The sequence below is a fragment of the Plectropomus leopardus genome, chromosome 10 (assembly GCF_026936395.1).
Source record: "Plectropomus leopardus strain MGB_pleo_1.0 chromosome 10, ASM2693639v1, whole genome shotgun sequence".
Taxonomy (NCBI): domain Eukaryota; kingdom Metazoa; phylum Chordata; class Actinopteri; order Perciformes; family Serranidae; genus Plectropomus; species Plectropomus leopardus.
In genome coordinates this window covers 17,972,000-17,995,252 of record NC_142185.1, presented here as the reverse complement: position 1 = coordinate 17,995,252, position 23,253 = coordinate 17,972,000, and the positions used below count along the sequence as shown (strand labels likewise).

The window sequence follows — 23,253 nt, the reverse complement described above, 5'->3', positions numbered from 1 at the left end:
GCCTTGTAGCTCAAACAGTGCTGATGTTGTGTGTTGAGCATGGTGTAAGTTTTCAGACTGTTATATCAGCATCTTACTTAAGACGCAGTGGTATTTATATGCACTTATAAATCAGCGAGTGAACAGGGCTTAGCTTCAGCACATGTCCAATCTACTGTTGGTTCAGGTGGGGTTATATATACTGAAAACCTATAGGAGAAGGTTAATCCTCAAAACGTAACAGAATGAACGTGGTCACCCAGCAGAGATTATCAAAGAATGAGTACAATCACTTCATATGCAGATGCCAGAGTCACAAAGAGTCTTTGTTGGGGCCAAAACAAAACGCCCGTTCTTCTGTGATTCAACACACACACAGATTTACATGGTACTGGCACTAGAGAGCACACAAGTGAGCTTGACCTTGCACTGCTGAGTGAGATGCAGGATGGATTCTTTCTTCACTCTTTGACAATGTAGGATAAAAAGTATTACGCTGGAGCAGATGATGCGACAATGACAAGTCTGAGGTTGCTTAAATTTTGATTCAATTTGCAAAAACAGCTAAGAGCGTAGAAGTGTGACTATTTTCAGTATCAGGAGAAAGAAAATCAGACATATGGAGATGGAGACGAGCACAATGCCACCAGAGCTCCCGAGGCTCACAGCAGAAGAAGATGCACTGGCATCCCAGGTACTGGAGATCATTGGAGGGATCTCTCTAGAGGCCCTTCAGACCCCGGAGGAACCTGAGGAAAGAGTTGAGTGGCCAATGGAGGAGGGAGATGACTCTGTGTTCTACAGTGACGAGGACCAAGTTCATCAGGACGGAAAAGCAAACACATCATGTGGTTTTGGTGCCGACAAATGTGAGCAGCTTGTTAACAGTGTGGCAACTGGTGAGGATGATACAGGGGAAGAGATATCTATTATTGACGAAGAAATTGCAGATTTGGAAAAGGAAGTGACTCAGCAGGTCATTCTGAATGAACAAGAACAGAAAGAGCTCCAGACACCAAAAACTGAACCTATGGATCAGTCTGATCCTGCAGATTCAGGAGCAACGTCTGATCCAACTCCAGAGATGTCAGTGAGTGCCTGTGGAGGATCACTAAACGGCACAGATGCAGACATGCAAACACAGCTAAATATATCTGCAGAACAAGGTAAGTGCAGGGTTGGAACCCGATGTTAACATTTTAAGATATAATGCTGAACATAATTGTTGAAATAACTATGATAATTATTTAATAAATGAAAACACCATTGCATTCAATGATTTAAATTTAGGATACATAAAGTTCATCAGGGGGCGGAGCCAGGCGTTCAGTGCTTAGCCCAAGCCAAGGGGGGTCTGAGGGAGATCTTTTTCCCATGTACAATATGAGATTTTTAAAAAATGCCTAAAAATCTGTACATCATTTGGGAAGAAATTATAGTTGCAGAGAAAAAAATAATATAATCCTTTTGAGCCAACATCCTATTTTATATCTAATTGTTCTCCAACTGTCTTCATCATTCTGAAACCATAACACAGCAAATATTGAGGATGACTAATTTTCACTCCTGCCTCCAAAAAACTCCAAATAAGGAAACATTTGTGTGGTGTTACCACATTTTTTCAGTTACATAAAATAGGTGGGGTAGAAATTTGGCATTACTAATCATGAAACTTAGTTTTGTTATATTATGCTGGAAAAGAGTTCACACAGTGAATATTTAGCTGACAAATCTGCTATATTTAAATCTAAACCATAATAATCTAAGCTGCTCTAAATGCAAATCAAGGATCCCAAACAATGCAACGTAAATGTACCCTTCAATACTGTCCAGCTGGCACCGGACATAAATATGGCATCATTGGACTCTTACGCCAGACAGACATTCAATTTTGGTTGGAAGGAAAATCAGATTATCGTCATTTTAAATGACATTAGAATTTCATGTTCTGTGGACATTAAAATTATGAAGTTTTACAGACATTAACCAATGCCAAGGTGGCATTGCCATGAGACTTTTGGAAGATGTGGGATATTAGTTACTTAACCAACTTAAAACCAACAAAATATCAATGTCATCTGACGTCAGTATTCTACGTCAAAGAGATGTGGGCATTAGACATCATTCTGGCATTGAGGAACAACAGAGAAACTGGCGCAGTTATATTAGATTTATTAAGGGAATAGTACAGATTCAGGACTTTAGAGAAAAAATTCAGGGCTGAAGCCCCAGAGGCCGCCCTCCGCTCTGCCCCGTGTGATGGTGCAGAAAAATAAGATTGTTTTAGGAAGAGATTTTGTTTACAGAAAACAAAAAAGATTTATGCTCTTCTTTTCGTTTCAGGCAATCTACCAGCTGAGAAGGAAGAAGTGACACCAAACCTCGAAAGCTCTGATGTAACTAACAAGGAGACTGATACAAGGCTGAGTGTGGAGGCAGACGTCTCAGAGCGAGTGTCAAGTGCTGAACTCCAGATAACAGGTGACAAGCAGCTTCGGGTGGACGAGGACCCACAGCAGGACCACAACTTTCATGCCCCGATGGGGTTTCATCAAAACCCGAGTCCAGGCTACTCCACTCTGCCTCTGCCTAAGAGGTCCCATGGCAGCGCCGACCCCGAGAAATCCTTTAACCACCTCTCTTCCTCCAAATACAGCACCGTGTCGTACCGCAAGATCCGCAGAGGCAACACCCGCCAGAAGATAGAGGCGTTTGAGTACATGATCATGAATTTGTAAGATAGTTTGTAAGGAAAACATAAACTGCTGCATGTGATCCATAACAAAAAAAAACGGATTAAATATCTACATTCTACACATTTATTATATCTTATTGGAAATCTCTGATATAACTTTCCAGGTCACACAAGATTTCCAAATTAATTTATATCTGTTGCGTAGTATCTGATTGACAAGCATGTCTAAGATGTTCTTTGTTTTTCATTTGATCGTTTCAGGATGAAAACTTGTTGTGTAAGGCAGGTATTTGAGCAGCAGATTACATAAATAAGACCCTCAGGGCTTTATAATCTTACTAGCTACAATAACTAAGATGTTAAGTATTAGAGCTTTAGTATTTTGGGGGAATTTGCTAAAGATACATACTTATCCTGATGACTAGTGGATAAGCACAAAAATAATAAAGAAATACATGCTATTGAATCTTCATCGCCATCATTTTATTTTCACTTTCTTAAGAAAATGCATTTCCATGAAGGTTTTGAAAACAGGCCACGAAATCATGAAATCACAGCACCGATTTATCGTGATTTGAACCAACACTTCCCTCTAGTGACAAGATAAAAAATTCATACAAAAGGGACAGTTTTCACAATACCTACACCTAAATAATGCAGCAATTGAAACCACAGAAGCAGCTGTTTCACCCATGTGCCTCTCAAAACAAAAAATGAATGTGACATCTAGAAAAGATGTCTCACCGAAAATATGTGATATGTTGAAAACAAATGTATACATTCTACATTACATGCAATTAAACTCATGTTTCAGTCCCAGCAGAGCTAACACAAAAAAATATTTTTTTTTTTACATTTCATATCTAAGAGGCACTGTTTATCTTTGGCAGTGAGATGATATGTTGTGCTCAGTATGGCGTATTTTTCCATAGACGTTCACCTGAATCCTTTTAGCAAACTCTGGTCCAAATCAAACAGAGATGCTCTCTTTCCTCCGGCACTTAAAAGTCAAGGTCAGTCCATGCTGATATGATACAAAGGAAATTAGAAACATTGCACATCCCCACACCCTCTGAATACACCACATATCACTGCCACCAAAGCCCCTCCCACCTCCTCTGGACAGTCATGAGTTGAGTTTGGACCACAGACTGGATCGTAGTTTGAGGCCACTGAAGGTCTGTATAGTGCATGTTTGACACTTTTCAATCTCACCCTTGAGCATGGTAGTGTGTGAACTGCCATTTTTGGAAGGCATTTCTGGTTTCACATGGATTGAGGTGGAGAGTGTCACCCTGGGGCCCCGCCTCCAGGCACATGTGATGGGAAACATACTCTGCTATGAGGTGCTCCGCCTTCACAAAGACAAAACATCAACATTTTGAGCAGGCCTGTCCTGTTGTTTTAAACACACAGCCTAAGCACTTCTAAAATGATAGAGTTGGTGAAAGCAAAGAAAAACAAAGACAGTAGCCAAAACAAATAGCAAGCCCCAAGTCAACCTACCAGAGCCGAGTTGGAGGATTTGTGGAACCAGCGATGCTCAGGCTTGGTGTTGTCACATAGTTGTAAAGCGAAACCGTTGCCCTTGCCGTGGGGTGCGACACATAGATCTTGCTGGCGAACGTGCCTCATCCAGGTGTAATTAAAATGCTGACTCTGTATACCAGAGAGAAAGGGAGAGAGAGAGAGAAAGAGAGAGAGAGAAAAAGAGAGGGGAGTGACAAGGGTGTAATTATGCTCCATGAAAAATGACAGAATTTGAAGGATGGCTCAATGGGGCTGCTCTGAATCCAAAAAGACCACATTTAGAAAGCCCTGGTCTCTGCTTGGACTCCACCCTTGTTTATCATGGCTGGATCCTGATTACATTTGTCCTGATTTAGGTCTATTTCTGGATGTTTTTGTTAGGCCCCCGCCCATAATTACGACAATCATGAGGTCAAAATTGGTCATTGTCTGCATATATCCATCTGAAACACTTGACACTTGCCATTTATTTGCAGTCAAATATTCGGTAAATCAAAACTCATACCTGCTTGCTGAGATCACACGTCTCAAACGACAGGGAGACGTTCTGCAGAGTGAGGCATTTCCTTAAGCCACGATTAAAGACCTACAAGGACAAATTAGATAACAAAAACTTCAGAGGGGTGAAACAACAGCATTGCAAACCATTGGTTAGGGATGGGGGAAAAAATAGGTACAGCATAGTATCGCAACATTTTGCATGGCAATATTGCATATAGACGGAAAGCATCAGTTTTTTATTACATAAATTGTTAATATTGCAACAACAACTTAAACTTTAGTAGCCTACTAGTGTAATAAAATCAATTGTTTTTTCATTCCACTAGACGTGTTGTTGCAATAAAAATGACTGAAGTGGGACGGATAAACTGAAAACATATTCTTATTGAATAAAAACATATGAAGACAAAGTTTATCCTGAATTTGCAGTTGAAAAAGGTAATAAATCACAATATATTGCAATATATGCAATCACAATACTATTGCAAAACATTTAAAATCACAATAATATTGTATTGTGATCCGAGTATTGTGTTAATGAATTGGGGGCCCTCTGGTGATTCCCACCACTAGCATCGGTACTCGAAACTGTCAAGGCATTGACCAAAATGACCTGTTGCCAAATATTTTTTAAACTTCTCCAGTCAGACGATGCTGGCTCACCTCCCGGCGAACAGTCAGTGACATAGCAGTAGTACCTAACATCACAACTGTCCAGCAGCAAAAACCTAAACAGTCTGTGGTGCAGTAAAGTCAAGAGCGGTGCATTTGACAAAGTTGGCTGTTCAGCGTTACGAGATGACACCAAAACAATCGAAAGACCAGCTTCTCTCCACTCCATTCACATTGTCGGTATCGATTGAAGGACTCTATTAATATCAGTATCACTTTAAAGGTAGTGGTTTCCTGACTGGTATCTTAATGCTTTAAACGATTCCCAGCCCTACTGCAAGCATTTGTTCACTCATTTAGAGTTTCACGTGACATTGGGCTTTGATGTCCTCAATGACAGAAAGCTGTCACGGGCTGTAATGGACAGCTATTCTTTGTTCCAAATGAGCACAATCACAGTCTTTGTTTAGGAGATGACAATAGCTTCAAAGAGAGAAAGCAAGCCAGGCATTCATGTTTAAGACCATTAGGGAAATGTAAACATAGTTCATTGATGTACATACCAGGCCTTCAGCTTTGACTAAAGGAGCATCCATCTCCGGATACACATTTTCCAGGTACCACTTGAAGCTCTTGCAATTGAGCCTCTTCCTCAGCTCATTCTGCACGGTGAGGTTGCCAATGTCAATGTTCTTCTTATCCAGCAGGTGGTGGTAGCCGTGGCCGTAGAAAATGTCCTTGTACTCGTCCAGCCAGACCTCTGCCACCCTCGCCAGGTTACGCTCCACTGTCTTCTGCCTGTCTTTGGGGAACTTGTAAGGATTCTGTCCCCGGAAGATGTGTCCCACTCGAGAACAGGGAATAATCTCAATTTCCCCTCCACACATCCAGATCTGTTTAAATGGCAACATGTAGGATAATGTGAGTGACATTCAGGGGAGTTCCCAAAAACCTGTAGCTAATGTATGAATTGACTAATAAATTTCATTTCATTTATAAGGACAACACAAAACAGTCAACATTACTGTAAATGTACCAGTGTTGACAGTGTTGGAAATTAACCTTTTTTTTGTTACTGTGTCTGGTGGACTCCAAAATTTACCAGCCACTCAATGGATTGCTTTTTTCTTATTGGCTGGTGAGCGAAGCAAATCTAGCAGCCACTTGCATATTTTACCAGCATTTGGCTGCTGGCTGGTGCTAATTTCCAACCCTGAGTGTTAGCCACCTGGCAAATTTTCAACTTTAAACCTTTGGCAGGATGTGATGAAACCTTAAAACTCCCTTCCCCTTAGTTACTGTTGCCAGGATGGACAAGCTTGACAAAAAGAAACATGGAGACATTGGTTCCATTAAGCTGGGTGCCAGGTGTGTATTAATCCATTTAGTTTCTGGGAGTCAGGCAATATAGCTTAAAAAGGCCAACAACAAGGACTACATTATGTGACTGAAGGATACAATCGTGATGGGATGCTAGACGCGGTGTATATCCAAATAAATAACACCAAAAGTTACTTTAGGCTAGTACGTAACTATTATAAAAAAAGATACGTTAGCCTTAATCTGGCTAATTATAATTCTTGTCATCTTAAAAATATGTCAGCCAACACAGAAATACTGTTATCACAGAAATAAGGAGAAAGCAAACTTGGCTGAAGTTGGCAATCTCATATTATGTTAACTTCTCTGGATATAGTTTTACATTAGCTAGCTACTTAACATTTGTTTTGCTGATATTAGCTAACTTATGATGTGACTAAGGTTATATACAATGCGTTTATGAATTTTGTGCCACCAATGTAACGTATCAAGTATTGCTTATACATGCCTTGCAGCTACATCTTTTAACCATTTACAAAGTTTGGTCTTCTTATTAAAATGAATAACCCTTGCACAAAATATATCTGACAGCCAAAATACATGGTGCCTGTTTGCTGCATGACACTACTGAAGCACGACACTTTCAGAAGAGCGTGACAGTTACAATCAACTAAAGCTACTGGACTGGCCATGGAAGTTTCTGTTTCCCCTGTAAGCACCGTGTTGCTAAATGCTATTTATATACATCTGGTCTATGTTTTTTTTTTCCTTTTTCGTGTACACGGCTCTGCAGCAGACAAGTATGACTGCTTGTGGGGTTTTTTTAAATTTTACTTTTATTTTGTATTATTTCCTGGTGTGTCATGTTTGATGTTAAAGACAAGCAGGAAAACAGGTTAGTAAACAGTAGAAAGCAGCATGGAGGCTGGTGAAAATGTTGTGGCGGTTAGTTCTTTTATATCTCTTACTTATTCAGTCTCTCTTTCAAACTCCTTGCTGACTAATTTGGAACAAAGTTATAGAGCACTACTTGGATGGAGATGGATGGCATTTTTCAGGTGGCCCTTCATTGCACGGCACCACTTCTGGGCTAAAATTAGCGCGTACACTAGCACATTGTATTTTGATTACTGCTGATGGAAGCCAATTGGAGCTGGAGCCGATGAAAGCGAATGACTACTGCAGAGTCATTTGAACTGTGAGAGAATACCGACTAAATACACAATGTTAGTGAGTTTTTTTGTGTAGTGAGAAGGGGGCTTGTGCAGCAGGTAAAACTCACTTCACCCCCCACCCCCCTTGATATATCTTGTCCGCACCCCATGTGTTTCTTGTATAAAATGTATGTAACAGGAAAGGGGCTTGTGTAGAAGGTTCTGTCAGGGACCAAGCTTGCTTCACTGTTATTGGAGCAAAGAGTGAAAAGGGGTGGGACTTGGGAAGGGTCAGTAAGTTGAGCTATACCTTAAAAGAAATCTCCATGTTCTCCCCGCCCCACACATCCAGGCCAGAATCATAGCCACCAAGCTCATAGAAGTATTTTTTGTCAATCGAGAAAAGGCCTCCAGCCATAACTGGACATCTGCAAGATAAAAATCAATCAATAAAAATACAATAGAAATAATAATAAAATCTGAACATAAAAATTGACAGTTTAGATACCTGATGGGATCTGAGATGGTCATGTTATTCTTCTTAATGTACTCCTCTGATAATGCGCTCCAGCCAAACACCAAAGGCCATTTGAAAATACCTCTTTGGAAGTTGTCAACCAGCATATAACTGAGGAGAAAGAGCCAGAAAAGAAGCTCCAGCATCATAATTACATTTCTTTCTTTAATACTGTAGAAAATATGACCACATCACATGTATGGTTTATCAAGTGCGTCACCTCATGTCTTTATCACTGATGACTTCAATAACTGGACAGGGCACCTTCTTGCGATCAAGATAGACTCTCTCCAGAAGCGGCTCCAGCCAGCCCACGTTGCATTCAATGTGGGAGTCAAGGAAGGTAAGTACCTCACCTACGTATAGTACGTCGAAAGCAAAGCAAACATCCTGCTGTTAAACAAATAACCACATCTTCATTATGACAGTGCAACACTTGGAGCCGTTTGAAATGCAGCTGTTTGTTTAAGTATACAAATAATATGGCAAATACAAAAGAGAACAGGTGCAAGTTTGGCAAGGTTTTGACTGAAAATAAAGTGCAGTGCAACTCAGCTTAACTTTTCAAATAGTTTTAGTCCAGTGTTTCAGTACTGCATTTGTTACAAAAAGATTATTCCATATTTGAACTTATATGTTATAACACATCGACTAAAATATGCACAGTGGTGCAAATGTGGGTGCACTAATACCACAAGCAGTTTGGATTTGCATGATGCAGAGCCTGGGTTACAGACTTTCTGTACTTTTGACCTATTTAAAATGTGTTTGCCTGTGTCGAGCTTGGGTTTCAGACACAGAGAATTCTCTTGATCAAATGCAGTTTTATCTAAAGTAGAAAGCAGAGACTGCACTCTGAATGTATGCATTTTTTTAACTGCCTGAGATCATGTTCTAACTTTCCAGCAAATGCATGTTCACCTGAAAATGTTGCTCTTTTGTCATTATATTATTCATAGCCCACGAGATTGTTTAAAACCTCTTTTTCACAGTACCATAATCCTTCAGCCTAGTTTAAGTAGTAAGCTAGTTTACATAGTGTTAAAAGATCATTTACAACTTCAGACTTGAACACACACACACACACACACACACACACAGATTTAAATCTTTTTGTTTAAGTTTTCACATCCTCCTACTCCTTTTCAGACATGAAATACCTACATTATCAACTGAATATGTCTGATGGGCATTCTGGTGTTGTTTTACTTGCTTTTATTCTATTCTCCCATTTTATTTGGTATGTGCTAAATAAAGATCTAAAATTAAAACTATAAAAAACAAAACACACACAAAAAAACCCAAGACATGTATTCTAAAGAGTATTAATCACAGCAGTGGTTACCTTTAGCTACAGCAGCTCCAGCCAGCCTGGCCCTGATCAGGCCCTGCCGCTCCTTCAGACGGATGATTTTCACTTTGGGAAACTGGGACATGTATTTATCTAGCTGCTCCCCCAGATAGTCTGCCGGAGGAAAATATTACATATGGTTTTACAACACTGACAGCAGACAAAAGCACACACCAGTATATGTGAAAAGATTACTTGAAAAAAAAGTTTGTAATTCTAATCAGAAATACTGAGATTAAGCTTACACAAACTATCAGGAACCAGATAATGGGCGGGTCTCTGTTAATAGCTTAGGGCTCTTCTACTCTGATTCACTCAATATTGACATATTAACTGACATACTTTGTATTGAAATCAGGGTTCCCACACATTTTCATGGACAAAATTTTAAAACTTTTCCATGACTTTTCAACGACCCAGATAACTGCTTTACTGCCCCACTTGCCTGCCAGTTTTTAAACATAAAAGGTTCCAGCTCTGTTCAAATTTCAGTTTTCCCAGTGATGTGTTCAAGGACCATTGGAAATGTGAAAATCCAAGTATTTCTGTTTTCACAGTTTCTGGCTGTAATAAATGGGGTAATTTTGGCTATTTTTGAAGAAAACAAACAAACAAACAACCCCCAACACACAACCACCGAAAAAAAAAAGATGAAAAACAAATCACCAAAACTTTTCAAATAATAAAATTGTCAATGGTCTTTCTGAAGTCACACAATCTTTATAAAATATGCATTAATCCAAATATGACAATTCAATTAAACATTTTTATGAAAAACACCTACAGTCAGAGAAATGTTTGAGAGGCAGCTGCTTAAAGTGTTAATATAATCAGAGGAGTGAGGTCTAACTATTACATAAATAACTATCATTGTAGTTTATATTAGTTTGTCTACAAATTTGAGGCCATAAACAAGCAACTGAATTAAGTTGAGCACAACTATGAACATAATGGAGGAAATATTATCTATTTTTGGCATACTGTGCCATGCAGAGGAGCCAGAGAGAATAATCTACCTTTGACAACAAAAGCCTAGTGCTCATTGTTGTCATTTATAGCATTTTTCTGGTGCTTTAGTTGCTGCAGGTATCAATTTTTGTCACCCTGTGGAGACCCATTCAAGGTAACATGCTCTACCTGCAAAGCATTCTAAACACAATTACCTCTGGTGCTGAAATCATCCACGAGAATGATCTCTTCGAGGAGGTGTGGTGGAGATCTGTTGAGCACGCTGTGCACAGAGCGAAGGAGCGTGGACCACACTTCATCCACGAAACAGAAAATCACACTGGTGGAAGGCAAGTTATCATGGACCAGATTCTGTGCACACCTGGAAAAACACAGCAAAACAAAATAAATCAGCAAGAACAATTCAGACTAGCAGTCACTCCTTTTTAAGATTTTAAATGTGCAGACCGGGACTCACATCTCAGGCCTGGTGTCTGGGATGGCACGGTCCACTGGGATCTTATCGCTCAGGAAGACATTAAAATGCCCCTCATCCCATCTCTTCTTCACCTCTGCATTTTCATTCTTGCCAGCAAGTGCCGCCTGACCAAACTGGCCCACCGCGTTGGGATCTCTTGGAGCGCTGGTCACATCCAGAGAAAGCACTTTGTGGAGCCCTGTTTTTCTGACAACGGCAGAGTTATTTTTGGAGTCCTCCCCTGCTTGGACTTTGATTGCAGGTTTCACTGTTGCTGCCTTCACATCAGTCTTGGTGTCTTTACTAATGTGTTTCTCCTCTGCTTTATTATTTACGTCCTTGTATTGAGGTTTAGAGGTTGTGTGAACAGGGTGTGCCTCCTCAGCCTTAAGCTGACTCACTTTTGTTCCAGTCTTCATCTTAGTCTCATCCTTGACCTTTTCATTTGTCTTTGATTCAATTTTGTCCAGGGCATTTTGAACAACATTCCCAGGTTTAATGGGTCCCTTCTTTGAGGTTGGTAGCAGACTATGTTTGTTTTCCTTAACTCTGGGAGGCACTTGGGTTACATTAGGCACTACTACAGGTAATGTCACTTTAACCAAGTCATATGCTGCTCTACTCTTCTCTAATTTCATCTCATTCAGATCCAAGTTCACTGCTTTTTTATTTGAAGGAACATCCTGCTTTGGTGTGACACTTTGTACAGCAGCTCCTTCTTCATGTCCATTACTAGCAGATTTGGGGCGATCAATCTTTAGAGGATTATCTTCTTGGTTCACCTTTTTACCTCCCAGAATTTGATCCTGTTTCATGCCCCCCTTTCTGTATACTTCTGCCACCTTGTTCCTTTGATTAATAGGTCCTTTCCCAGCATGTGTGACAGCAAAGTCCACCCTCTGAACCGGGTGTTTAAACCCCCTTCTCACCGCCTGTGTCACCCTGGACTGCTGTTTAAAAGTCTCCCTTTCTCTTATCACTTTCTCCTTCAGCAGCTGACTGTTTGCATCGTTTATTGATAAGCGGAGTGCAGCCATGTCGAGCAGCAGCCAAATGACAGAGGCAATGAACACAAATGCGAGTACCCTCCCACTCCCTCTCATGTACCTCCGAAGTACCTTCATCATCCTCGGGTTTAAAATATAACGACATCCACGTGAAACTGTAGAAAATGTCAAAGTATCATACTGTGCGGGCCACGACTGAGTAGTGGGCAAAGTTTTCTTTTCTTTGGAGAAGTTAGCTGCCTGCGTGGCATACTAGAAATAATACACGGAGCAGCAGCGGTAGTCAGTGTTGTCATTCAGGAACACAGCAGTGTCCGACAGCCCAGCGCAAAGTTACAATGTAAAGTTTTCCATACCGTGAGCTATCACTGCAGCCACCTCCGGGACATTATGTCTGTACGGCTAAAACTTCTTCGTCACTAAAAAGGAACTTAAAGTTCTCGGTTTCTTCGCTGAATCTCCACGCCACAACTCTGACTGACACACAGCTCTGTGTGAGGACGTAGCGACCACCAACTTCCACCCTCTCAGTAAACTCTCATTGGTCAGACTGGCAGGAAAATCTCGGCCTACACGGAGCTAACAGCAGCAAGCTAGCCGAGGAAAGCTAGAGCGGTGCAGGAAGTTTGGTGAACGGCCTTCAAAATAAAAGCGTCCAGTGTGCAGTTGTTGATAAAAGAAGTCGCTTATGTTTAGGTAATAATGACGAAATTAAAGAATAAATATTTAACGCTGCGAGTAGCTGAGACAACAATGGAAACAGTTTCCATAGGTTACACCCCCCCCCCATCAATCAATTAATAACAAAATAAACAAACAAGCACATTAATGAACAAATAAATAAATAGCCTGAAAAATCGGATTTTAACTCGTTTTCCAACACTAACATTATCTTTATGAGTCACCATGGCAGCAACTTTATGTCAGGACTGTTTATTTGTTAAAGGGAGGGAATGCACTTAAGATCTTTTAACCACTGTGGAGGGAGTTATGTTTTTTGATATGGCTTTGGTGAGAGATATTCAACTTAAAATAGTTGTATTATGTTTTTATTTTAATAACCCCTGAACCCCCATACCCGTTACAGGATTATTGATCTTAAATTTGATTGTAACTGAACTAGGCTACTTTTCATTATTAAGTAGCAAGTCTGTTACTTGCCTTGTAAATGAAGATATAGGCTTATAGGCTTTTCAATAATTGTGAGCATGTCTACCTAAAGTGTTAGTATCTTTTTTTGGCTAACACTAGCACATTTACAGAAATTTTGACCAATGCGTGTTGTCCTTATAAATAAAATAAACCAAATGAAAATATGTCATTGTGCTTCCTGCATCAACCACATATAGCTTCTTTACCTTCTTTCCATTTAATGGCTACTTTAATGTTTTTTGTTGGGGTAGAGGCATCTTACTGGAAGGTAGTGTGACTTCCAGAGCAAGTGAATGAGTGGACCTTGAGTTGATGTAGCCATGGCAAAGATATTCCCATGGTCAAGACAGTCTTAATAATTGAATCACCATGGATGACAGGTCCCAGCATGTCCTCAAAATCATGGAACATTCACCTATATTTCCATACATTTATCTGCTAACCTACAACTGAGTGGACCTTGATTTGATATTGTGTATTTTTGTCTTCATTTGTTATTTGCTTGCATCAGATTGTAGTTTCAATAAGAACTTTACTGTGAAGGTCTTAACCGGAAGCGATTTCTTAACCCCGTACATTTAAAGCTTCACGTGTACGCCGGATAACACGTAAAGCCACCGGTGTCAAACTGAAAGCTCGGTTTAAAGCTGAATGTGCGGCTTGACTGAGTCGAGCAAGACCTTTTTTTACACAATTATATGCTGTACTTTTTGTCAAGAAAGGCGCTGACATCATTATGTTTGGTCTATTTGAGGCTATACGTCGATTTCAGTGTCTCAAAACCTGCACCGTTCACAATGGAGGCTACACACCTGAGAAAAAAAATGCAGTCTAACTTGATTTGCTGCTGTGATTAATCTCGAGTGTACCTAGAGTGTACGTGTGCTGTCATAGTTTTTTATCGATTTGAACCACATGCAAACGTGTTTAAGTTGCCACAATTACAACTTATATGGCCAAATTTTAGCCTATTTTCATCCATTAGGGGAGACCGGGGCCACTTGGCACATAGCTATTTCCTGGCCTTTTGAAGTCATGGAAACATAAATGTATCAGACAAAAAATGTAAAAAATGAACTGAGACTGGTGTGTCACGTTAATAGCGGTAAAACAAGGTGCTCTGTGGTGGGTTAAATTTGGTCTTGTGGTCTTTTGGAGTAGTCACAGACACCCTTGAATCGGAGAGAAAAAATAAGTAGGAAAGAGTAGGACAGTAAGAAAAATGCAGATGCGTTGACGAGTGTTGACGAAGGCCACCAGACAAAAAGTTTGCTTTCTTCAATTGAATTCACCTACTGTATTAAAACATCTGAAAATCACTTCTACCTAACTATAGAGAGATTACCAATATCTTAAAACTTCAATATTTCTCATACATACAACACTCTCACACATGTGCACAGGCACACCATCACATTTGTAAAACCTGTGTTACTGCAGCCATTAGGCAGTGATTAGTGAAGGCAACGACAGGTTTTCCTCTTTATCAGCAGGCCTCTCCTGGGAGTCCCATTGGCGCCATCCAGCCTATTAACGCTCCCAAACATGAGGAGGGAGGGGAGTGGTACATCCCATGGTGGCTGCCCTTAGCCACACTACACACGCTTTCATTAGTGTGTTAGCTAAATGATTGGCCTCAGGACAGCCCCCGAGCCCTGCAATGCATGTGTTAGCTTATATGTTCCATCCACTGGGCAATTTATTCATGTATTCATCAATTTCTGCATTCACACTCATGATGGCATCATTTGGTAAATTTGATTGTATTTTCTCTAAACTGAATGGGCACAGCTTAGGGAAAAACACCAGCGAGACAAAGGTGACGGAGCATATAGCAGTCAAGTCGAACCTGAAATGGAACAATGTGCAGACATACAGGTGTCTGTGCTGCTCTTACTTAAATAATACACCCTGGAGCTGAAAATATTAGTCGATTAACTGACTAGCCAGAAATGTTTTTCATAACTTAGTTATTATTTACAGCATTTTTGTTCTGAAATTTAAATATTGTCATTGTATTTTCATGGTTTGCACATATTTCAATTTTGATTTGTTGGAAAAAAACATGCAATTTAAAGACTTCACCTCAGCCTCTTTGAAATTGTAATTATCATTTTCATCTAGGGTATTTTCTTACATTTAACAGACCAAGCGATTCACTGATCAATCAGCAAATTGATGTTGAAAATCAGAATTTGAAGCACAGCATTAATATATGGTATTAACATAAATTTACCTATTTTGCCACCTCTAGTCAATACATTTTAACTGCTAGCAGTTGTAAAGTATTCTGTTTTTACTCAATACTAATTGCTACCAACTACTAATATTAAAGTATAACGTTTTTAAAGGTAAAGAAGACACCAGAGTGCATAAAAAAACAACCAAATCAAGCTTGTTACTCAAAAAATTTCCCATGGGATGATACCCATACCCCCTTGCAGAGGTGTTGGCTAAAGCTCCCAACGTCCTCAAACTCTAGAAACGCCTGTTTAATATCTTTTGACACGATGATTTTGACCCACACTGTATCGAATTCTCCCCTCGCAGCCGCAGTTGCCAGCATCTGTACAGCATGACAGCATTTTTACAGTATATAACTGTTACATTTATTACAGTATTCTACAGATCCAGGTCCTTCAGAGGTTCTGGGAGGGAAAATGTAGTTTTTATTGCAGTGGTACTAACTGAAAACTACTTAAAAACAATCAAACAGCAGTTCCTCACTGCAAACATCATTAATCATACAATATTGATCTATAAGGTATTGTTACAGCTATAACATAAGCTGTCATGAGGTTTCCCATCAAAGGGATTAAATTAAGGTGAACGGAAATCTTACATTGACACTGCCGGCATGTGTAAAACGAGCTAAATGCACTGTATGATATCTTTAGAACATGTTAATTAGACCCTGGAATTAAAATTACAACAGTTGGTCTGTGTAATTTACATAGAGGTCATGTTGTGCTAATATGGCACTCGTTGAAATAGACAGCCAGCAACAATATGGTTAAGTCTGACCCACTGACATTTTCAGCTCCAAATTATGCACATTGTGTGAATTAAATTAATTAGAGAATTCATTAAGAAATATGGCTTGCGGAAACGAGTATAATATTTAGTTATGTGATGTAATTTTCTTTCATTGTTAAAGATAATTTGTTTCATAACAGTTCCTGCGGTAGTTTCCCTCCTGTACTAACTATGATGTATGTAATTTGTTAGCCATTTAATTAATTATGATTAGAATTAGTGAATGTACAGCTTGTTTTGACAGATGGTTCCCATCAGGGAGACCTTTGCACAATTAACTTAATCAATTACATCCTATTTTTTTCTGTTTGTTACATCTTGAAGTTTGTGTGAAAATATTCGTAGCATATGCATCATGTGAATGCTTTACTCTGAGTACATCAAATGAGCAATTATCTATAATTTGCCCACTAATACAAAGCAAATAAACAACTTTGATTCATTTCATGCTTTGTGAGATACCTGCAAGCTAGTGCAGACTGCTCACTTAGTGGCTGTTTCATCAGTGTTTAACTGTTCTGTTCGGCTGCTGTTTGATGTGTTTATGGCAGATCAAAAATATTTCTCCCACTAAATGAGAGCTCCATAAAATGTTTATGCTTCGCTTTACAGCAGATTTTATTCCAGCAGATACTGTATCATTATACTCACACTCACTTAATAAGTGCCTTGTTTTTGGGTGTTAACACATTATCTCACACATTTTTTTTTTCATTTTAAGAACTTAAATTGAAGCATTGTTGCCAAACCTGTAAAATCTGAAAAGCTATCAGTGTGGCCCCTTTGTTGTACTTGTTTTAGTCCACAAGATGGCGCTTTAGTTCTGTTCATGTTGTGCATTATGTGGTGGGATGGTGATCATTTGGCTTCACCGAGGAATCTGCAGCAAGGACTAGTGCTGCTTTATTGCCTTGCAGTACATCCATAAGTTGAAAAATAAGCTCATAAAATACTGACATATACCACTGACTATTTTTGGATACTGAAAATGCGTGTAAATGCACAAAAATCATAAAAAAAAATGTCATCAATGGTGTGACCTATGTGTGGGTGCCTTGTTACAAGTCATTGTATGAAGCCCTTGTGATTAAAGTCATGTGTATTAAACCTTGTGTTATAACCCTTTGTGATCCTTTTGTAATGACTTTATGGTAATTCTATTTACTAATTCGGTTTATTTTTGGCTTTTTTTCAGGCTTTGAAGAAATATTCGCCACAGAGCAAAAGAAGATACTGCATCTTCTGCAGCGTACAAGTAGAACACTTCCGTTATAACATGACTATATGTCTGTTTTTTAGGCACTACAGAAGAAGAGAAAGGATACAAGAGTTAAACAGGACTGTGGTTTCGCTCCAGTATTTTTTTTGTTAACTGAATGCTGTGAGAATAAGTAAATATAAAAAATAATTTTAGCTCATTCTGATGAAACCTCTGCACTACAAATCAGGCCATAATTCAATTTAGTCTTGTTCTGTACAACCAAATATTTCACAACATAAGTTCAATAACGCCCCTGTTTAAGGAGTCCAAAGCCTTCATCCATTTTTTTTCCAGGTGACATGAAGGTGATACTGATTTGGCTCCCACTGGACATGACTTAATGTCTGACATAAAAAATAACTACATAATTTGTCTCAATCCAGAGGGCTGACTTGGCATGGACAGCAGCAGTCCTAAATGTCACCCTATAATGAGTTCTGGCCAAAGGTACACAGTTAGGACAGTGCCCGCTGGCACCTGGGATGCCCACTGGCTAGCTTTTTACCCCACAGCCATTTGGACAACCCCAGTTTTCTTTGTGAACACTGCCGTACACGATTTGCATCCAAACAAAAAGTTTCAGTATTGTGAAGTTTCATTTCAGCCTGGCTAAGGAGTCAAACAAAACAGACTAAAACAGGACACATTTAGTTTAATGGTGCTAAAATAAAGCAAGATGATGAATAATATTATGATACAATAGAAAAGAATATAAATGTGCAGGTGCTTATAGAAGACGTCAAAAAAATTGGAGAGGAATTGATGCGAATGATCATTGTTACATGTGCTTCCATGAATCAGGACTGCCAAGTTTTATAAATATAATGCATTGATGTCATGGATTGAAATTATTGCAATGATCATATAACACTTTTCAATTCCCAGACTTGCCGTCTTTGCAACATGAACGCAGGAAGACTTTCAGTTTTGAGGAACTTGACTTCTTTTGTTTGGCTGGTATGAGACCTATTGGCAACGCGCGGGGCTTATTATCTTACAAAGGCGCAGGAGATGAGGGAACATTGTATCTAAATTAACTTTCTATTTCCTGGTGAATGAAATCAATTCCATCCTTTTATGTTACTTTTCATCTGCCTTTTGTCTTGTTGCGGAATCTTTTCTCTTTCTCTCTCATTCATCTGTTTTGCCCTTTCCTTGATCTGATAGCATTAAACATATAATTAAGTCATAAAGGAGGGGACTGATGAGTGTAGCAGATGGTAATTGCGTCCTACATTTGAATGAAATGATATGCATTGCTACAATTTACAGCCCTCGCCTCATATTTTATTCAGCAACCTTTTATCTCTTTTCCTGCAGAATTATTCTGCAATAAATTTAGACATCTTATCAATAGCTGGAGTGATAGTGGCAGAAACATGGAAAAAATGAGCCTCTGCCGTTTTATGCTGTTTAAAATAATTTTCCATAATAAAGGAGCTATCAGAGCTGCTCTATCACTGTAGAGGGGTGGATATTCCTAATACCCCGGCTGCCCTTGGTTTGTGGACAAGCTGTCACTCTCCTGTTAGTCTGAAGAAATGCAAAAGCCCAGCGGATAGTTTTAGTAAAGTTAAGCTGAGGTTTGTGAACTTCACACAGGGAAAATAAAACAGGTATAACTACTTGGAAGGCTGGTTGTAAGTTACTCTAATTATTATCTTCATAAAAGATCTCTTTTTAATATGTTGTCCTATGTTACTTTTCTGATCTGACACAATTCTTCAAGTTGCACATTAATGAATACATTATTTTTACATTTGTACTGTTAATTTCAGGGTTAAAGAGTTCATGTTCTTCAGGTATTTCCCAAAGAAACACACCTTAAGATTCCAACTAAGACTCAGTTGCCAGTTTCACATTTTTATTATTCACAGTAGGGGTCCACTGATATTGGCCTTTCAGGGCCGATATTGATACCGATTATTTATAGTTGATGAGACCGATAACCAATATTTGGAACCGATGTGCATTTACAAGAAAAATTAAAATCTTTCTCTCAATATTTGGAATTTGGAGTATAACAAACTCCAACACAAAACTTTAAATGCCTTTAGCAAATGTTTGATCAAAACTGAAACGTTCAACATAATATAGAGCAACTTTTTTTAAAAAAGTTAAAAAAGTGAAAATTTGAATAAAAATGAATATATTAATATAGCTCCCTGAGGTTTTAAAAAGTAAAACACGTCCTTTTCACGTTTTAATAAATTACTTTTATCGGCAATCATTAAAATCAAATACCAATATAAATAATTGGCAAAATGCCGAATATCAGTCCCAATAATTGGCCAGGCCGATAATCTGTCAACCCCTAATTCAGAGGTGTCCACTCAATTTATAGAAATGGGGTGTACCATGCGCAAACCTCCAGGGCTGAAATATGGAGCCAATGCGAAATGCCAAAGATTGCAGTTCATCAAATGGCCACTTGAGGCTGACTCCAAAACAGTAAATCCCCAAAGACATCTAAAATATCCAGCTTTAGAAATAAACATGTTTATAACCTGGTACAAAAAACGCTTTTGGTCTCCATGGCTAATTTCAACATTCATTTAATTCATTACATTTACACATTCTATTAAAGCTCAAAGTTACGCATTTTTTATGAGTGACAGGCTGTGTGTGAGGCATTGCTACCGTCTGTCAGTCTGATCCACCCCCCTCGCTCCACAACAGCTCCAGCCTCTCGCCAACATCTGGCCAATTCTGGCTCCAAAACACCAAAATGGCGATGGCCAAAAAAACATATTTTAGGCTTCAAATTAGGAGTCCACAAACCAGTAGGTAACATCAGGGTAGCTACATTGATTACTTTTACAATCTATGATGGAGACGTGTAAAAAGTCCAGTTATCAAAACCTGTTGAAACAGCACTGTTTTGGTCATGTCCACCATTCCTCAATATGTTGGCTGATTTGTGATGCCGCAAAGAGGACATAAGAGCACACACTCTGACATCTCAAGCAAAAAAATCTGTTTTTCCTACCTATGCCTAAAATACAGTTTGCATATGGACGAAAGGTCAACACACATAAAGCCACACTTTCAAATACACCCGGGTACATATGGACCAAAAACTGTAGAAAAAGATGGTCGATGCATCTCCACCTACTCCCACCGTCCAAAAATGAAGCCCAAATATCTCAGACAAAGCCCCCGCTATCTTACGCTGGTGTGCTGTAGTAATCTCTCGGGTATAAAGTTCCTGCTGATACACCCGTCCAACCAATTGGTGTGCAGCACCATTGATTGCGAGCACACCAATTGGCACACATAACTGTCAATTATGTTTTCAACCCCCTTTTTATAGCATCAAATGACTACTTTTAACCAAACTTATGAGAAAAACAAACTCTTAAACATAAATAAAAGTGATGAGAACTACCTAAAATGACAGAAAAAACTGATTTGATGAGTACTTTGAGTTCTTTGTTTGGCCCATGTCCCATCCACCAACAGGAGTGGGCGGGGTTTATAACCTATACTGCAGCCAGCCGCTAGGGGGCGATCAAGATGTTTTGGATTTACTTTTGGGGAGCTCTTATGTCGTCCATCTTTATAAACAGTCTATAGAGGCAGAGTGCATTTAAGTCTCACCACCAGGGAAAACGATCCCTCGCTCTCCACTGACTTTGTATTGCGTGACGGTGCCTCCTTAACATTTATGTCTCAAGCAAACAACAGAAAAATGGCTAAAAGCAGCTGTATGATAGGACGCACTATCAACAGTGTAAAAGACCCAGAACTAAATTTTTATATGCTGCTGAAGCAAAAAACTGAGATTTTAAGAGGACAAAAGTGAATACATAAGTGAGGGTTTAGTAGAGAGAATGGGGGAAACTGTGACATCCTGACACTTAAAAGCAAGTATTTTGCCAATTTGACCAGAGAAATTGCAGGGATTAAAGCTATTAATTTCCTCTTTGGTAGACAGAGGGTGCTAAAATAATAATTTGACATGATGATATCTAGTGTTTTTAGTTAGCTGGAGACATTTCAGCCATTGTGTCCATATTGTGGCGGGAGTCCCTCCACCCAAGCGGGCGTAGCTTCCTGGGTGTGAAGCGTTGCGCTCTTTCTCTATATTGTGGGCGAGGCCACAGGCTGATACTGTGTAGCCAGCAAATTCATTTAGAACGATGAGCAGAGTTTTACTGAAACTATGTATCCTATAACAAGAATGAATAAGTTAATTGAAATTCAACCAGATCACAAGCTTCAACCTCCAAAAGTGACCATAACCATGAATCAGGACCTTTTCAATAGTTTAAACAAAAACTGAACATCATAACAGTCATGAAGTTAGAAATTACTACATTAGCTTTAACTTGGTGTACCTAATAAACTGGCTACTGTGTATTTAGCTCTTTCCTCTTTTTCACACTGACAACTTATAATTCAGTGAAAAACACTGACGCTAAAACAGCAAGGAAGAGGGTAACTGTTCTAATTATTCGGCCCAGTTACATGTCGTCCATGAAACAGACATTAGATGCATAAATGCATCACTTTATCATCCAACTGTTAGATGGATTCCTGCCTCATAGGATCATTTGCACCTACTTCCTTATAAAAACTTAACTCCTGTGGTAGCAGCAAGCAGAGCAGTTGAGTGGAGAAGTGCCAGAAGGAGCTTTTTGTTCCATTGACATGCTTTCCTTTCATCAGTCCCTGGTGAAGTGCTGGACTCCACTGATATTTGAGAACTGGTAGCTGGGGCGATATAGGTTTAATTCTCATGTTCCTCCCGACCTGCCAAGTACAGGCGTTGGGTGCCAGCTGGAAGGCTTTCATATGTTGGTGTATGAGGGTGGAGGGGGAGAATTAGCAAGGGCAGAAGAGAGGAGGGCAAGTGTACAGTACATACACAAGTGTCTCTAGACCTTGAAGGTGCTGCAGAAGTGCTTTTCACATCTAGACACCCCAGGCACTTAGCGTTTAGTCATGATGCAGGTCCATTACCTTTAAGTACAAGTACTTATGTGTGGTCGCCTGTTTTTACAGCCCTTCTAGCTTGAAAGGAATCTACCCGGGGTGACCCAACTCTATTTATTGATGCCTCCTGAGTTTCCACTTGCTGGTAATAGACTGGAAAACACAGATAATGTGTTTGATCGATCAACGTGAACAAATTTCATTTGTTGGGATCAATAACAGTTTACAGTTGACAGAGCCCAAAGAACTACATTTATTTGAGCTTTTTGATTGAAGCTGTCCTTGCAAGCCGGCAATATGAGGTACTTCAGATCGGGCCTACATGTAGCAGGCATGGACTCTTCTGTTCTATTATTGCCAGCAATCTGTATTTAAAACTAATATCAGTGTGTGCTGCATGGCTCGGGGCAAAAGGCACCAAACCAATCTGATATACAGCATGTGTTTCTTTTCAGTTCCTTGTGATGTGAATTAGAATGTGAAAAATAACAATTCCCTTACATTTTTCACTGGTATCCATTTTTTCATTTGAGAGCGTAATGATTAGATTTTTTTCCCTTTTCCAGCAGCATGATTTGTATTATGTTTTCACTGTGTTCAAAACATAATAGAAAAGTGATGTGGAACCAAAGGGAAAAAGAGGAAATTAACTGACGTGCAGAAGAAAGACGTTTCCATGGCTCAACCTTTTGCAGTTTTCTTCATGTTTCTGCTTTTCATGATCATGCTCTGTGGAACGCCCTGAAGACATGAGAGCCCTTGCTCTGTGTCATA

At 39.4% G+C, this 23,253-nt stretch overlaps 2 protein-coding genes across 2 annotated transcripts; one reads left to right on the top strand and one right to left on the bottom strand.

Moving 5' to 3' along the window:
* Positions 1–335: 335 nt before the first annotated feature.
* Positions 336–3,135, top strand: ermn (ermin). The gene is made up of 2 exons (XM_042495269.2): positions 336–1,145; positions 2,323–3,135. The coding sequence occupies exons 1-2, from the start codon at positions 599–601 to the stop codon at positions 2,715–2,717; spliced, it is 942 nt and encodes a 313-aa protein (XP_042351203.2). The 5' UTR covers positions 336–598; the 3' UTR covers positions 2,718–3,135.
* galnt5 (polypeptide N-acetylgalactosaminyltransferase 5) lies at positions 3,136–12,662 on the bottom strand. Its single transcript, XM_042495268.2, has 10 exons — positions 11,086–12,662; positions 10,823–10,989; positions 9,654–9,773; positions 8,529–8,664; positions 8,300–8,419; positions 8,102–8,219; positions 5,881–6,210; positions 4,710–4,790; positions 4,181–4,333; positions 3,136–4,029 (listed from the first exon to the last, which is right to left on the bottom strand). The coding sequence occupies exons 1-10, from the start codon at positions 12,210–12,212 to the stop codon at positions 3,886–3,888; spliced, it is 2,496 nt and encodes an 831-aa protein (XP_042351202.1). The 5' UTR covers positions 12,213–12,662; the 3' UTR covers positions 3,136–3,885.
* Positions 12,663–23,253: the final 10,591 nt, after the last annotated feature.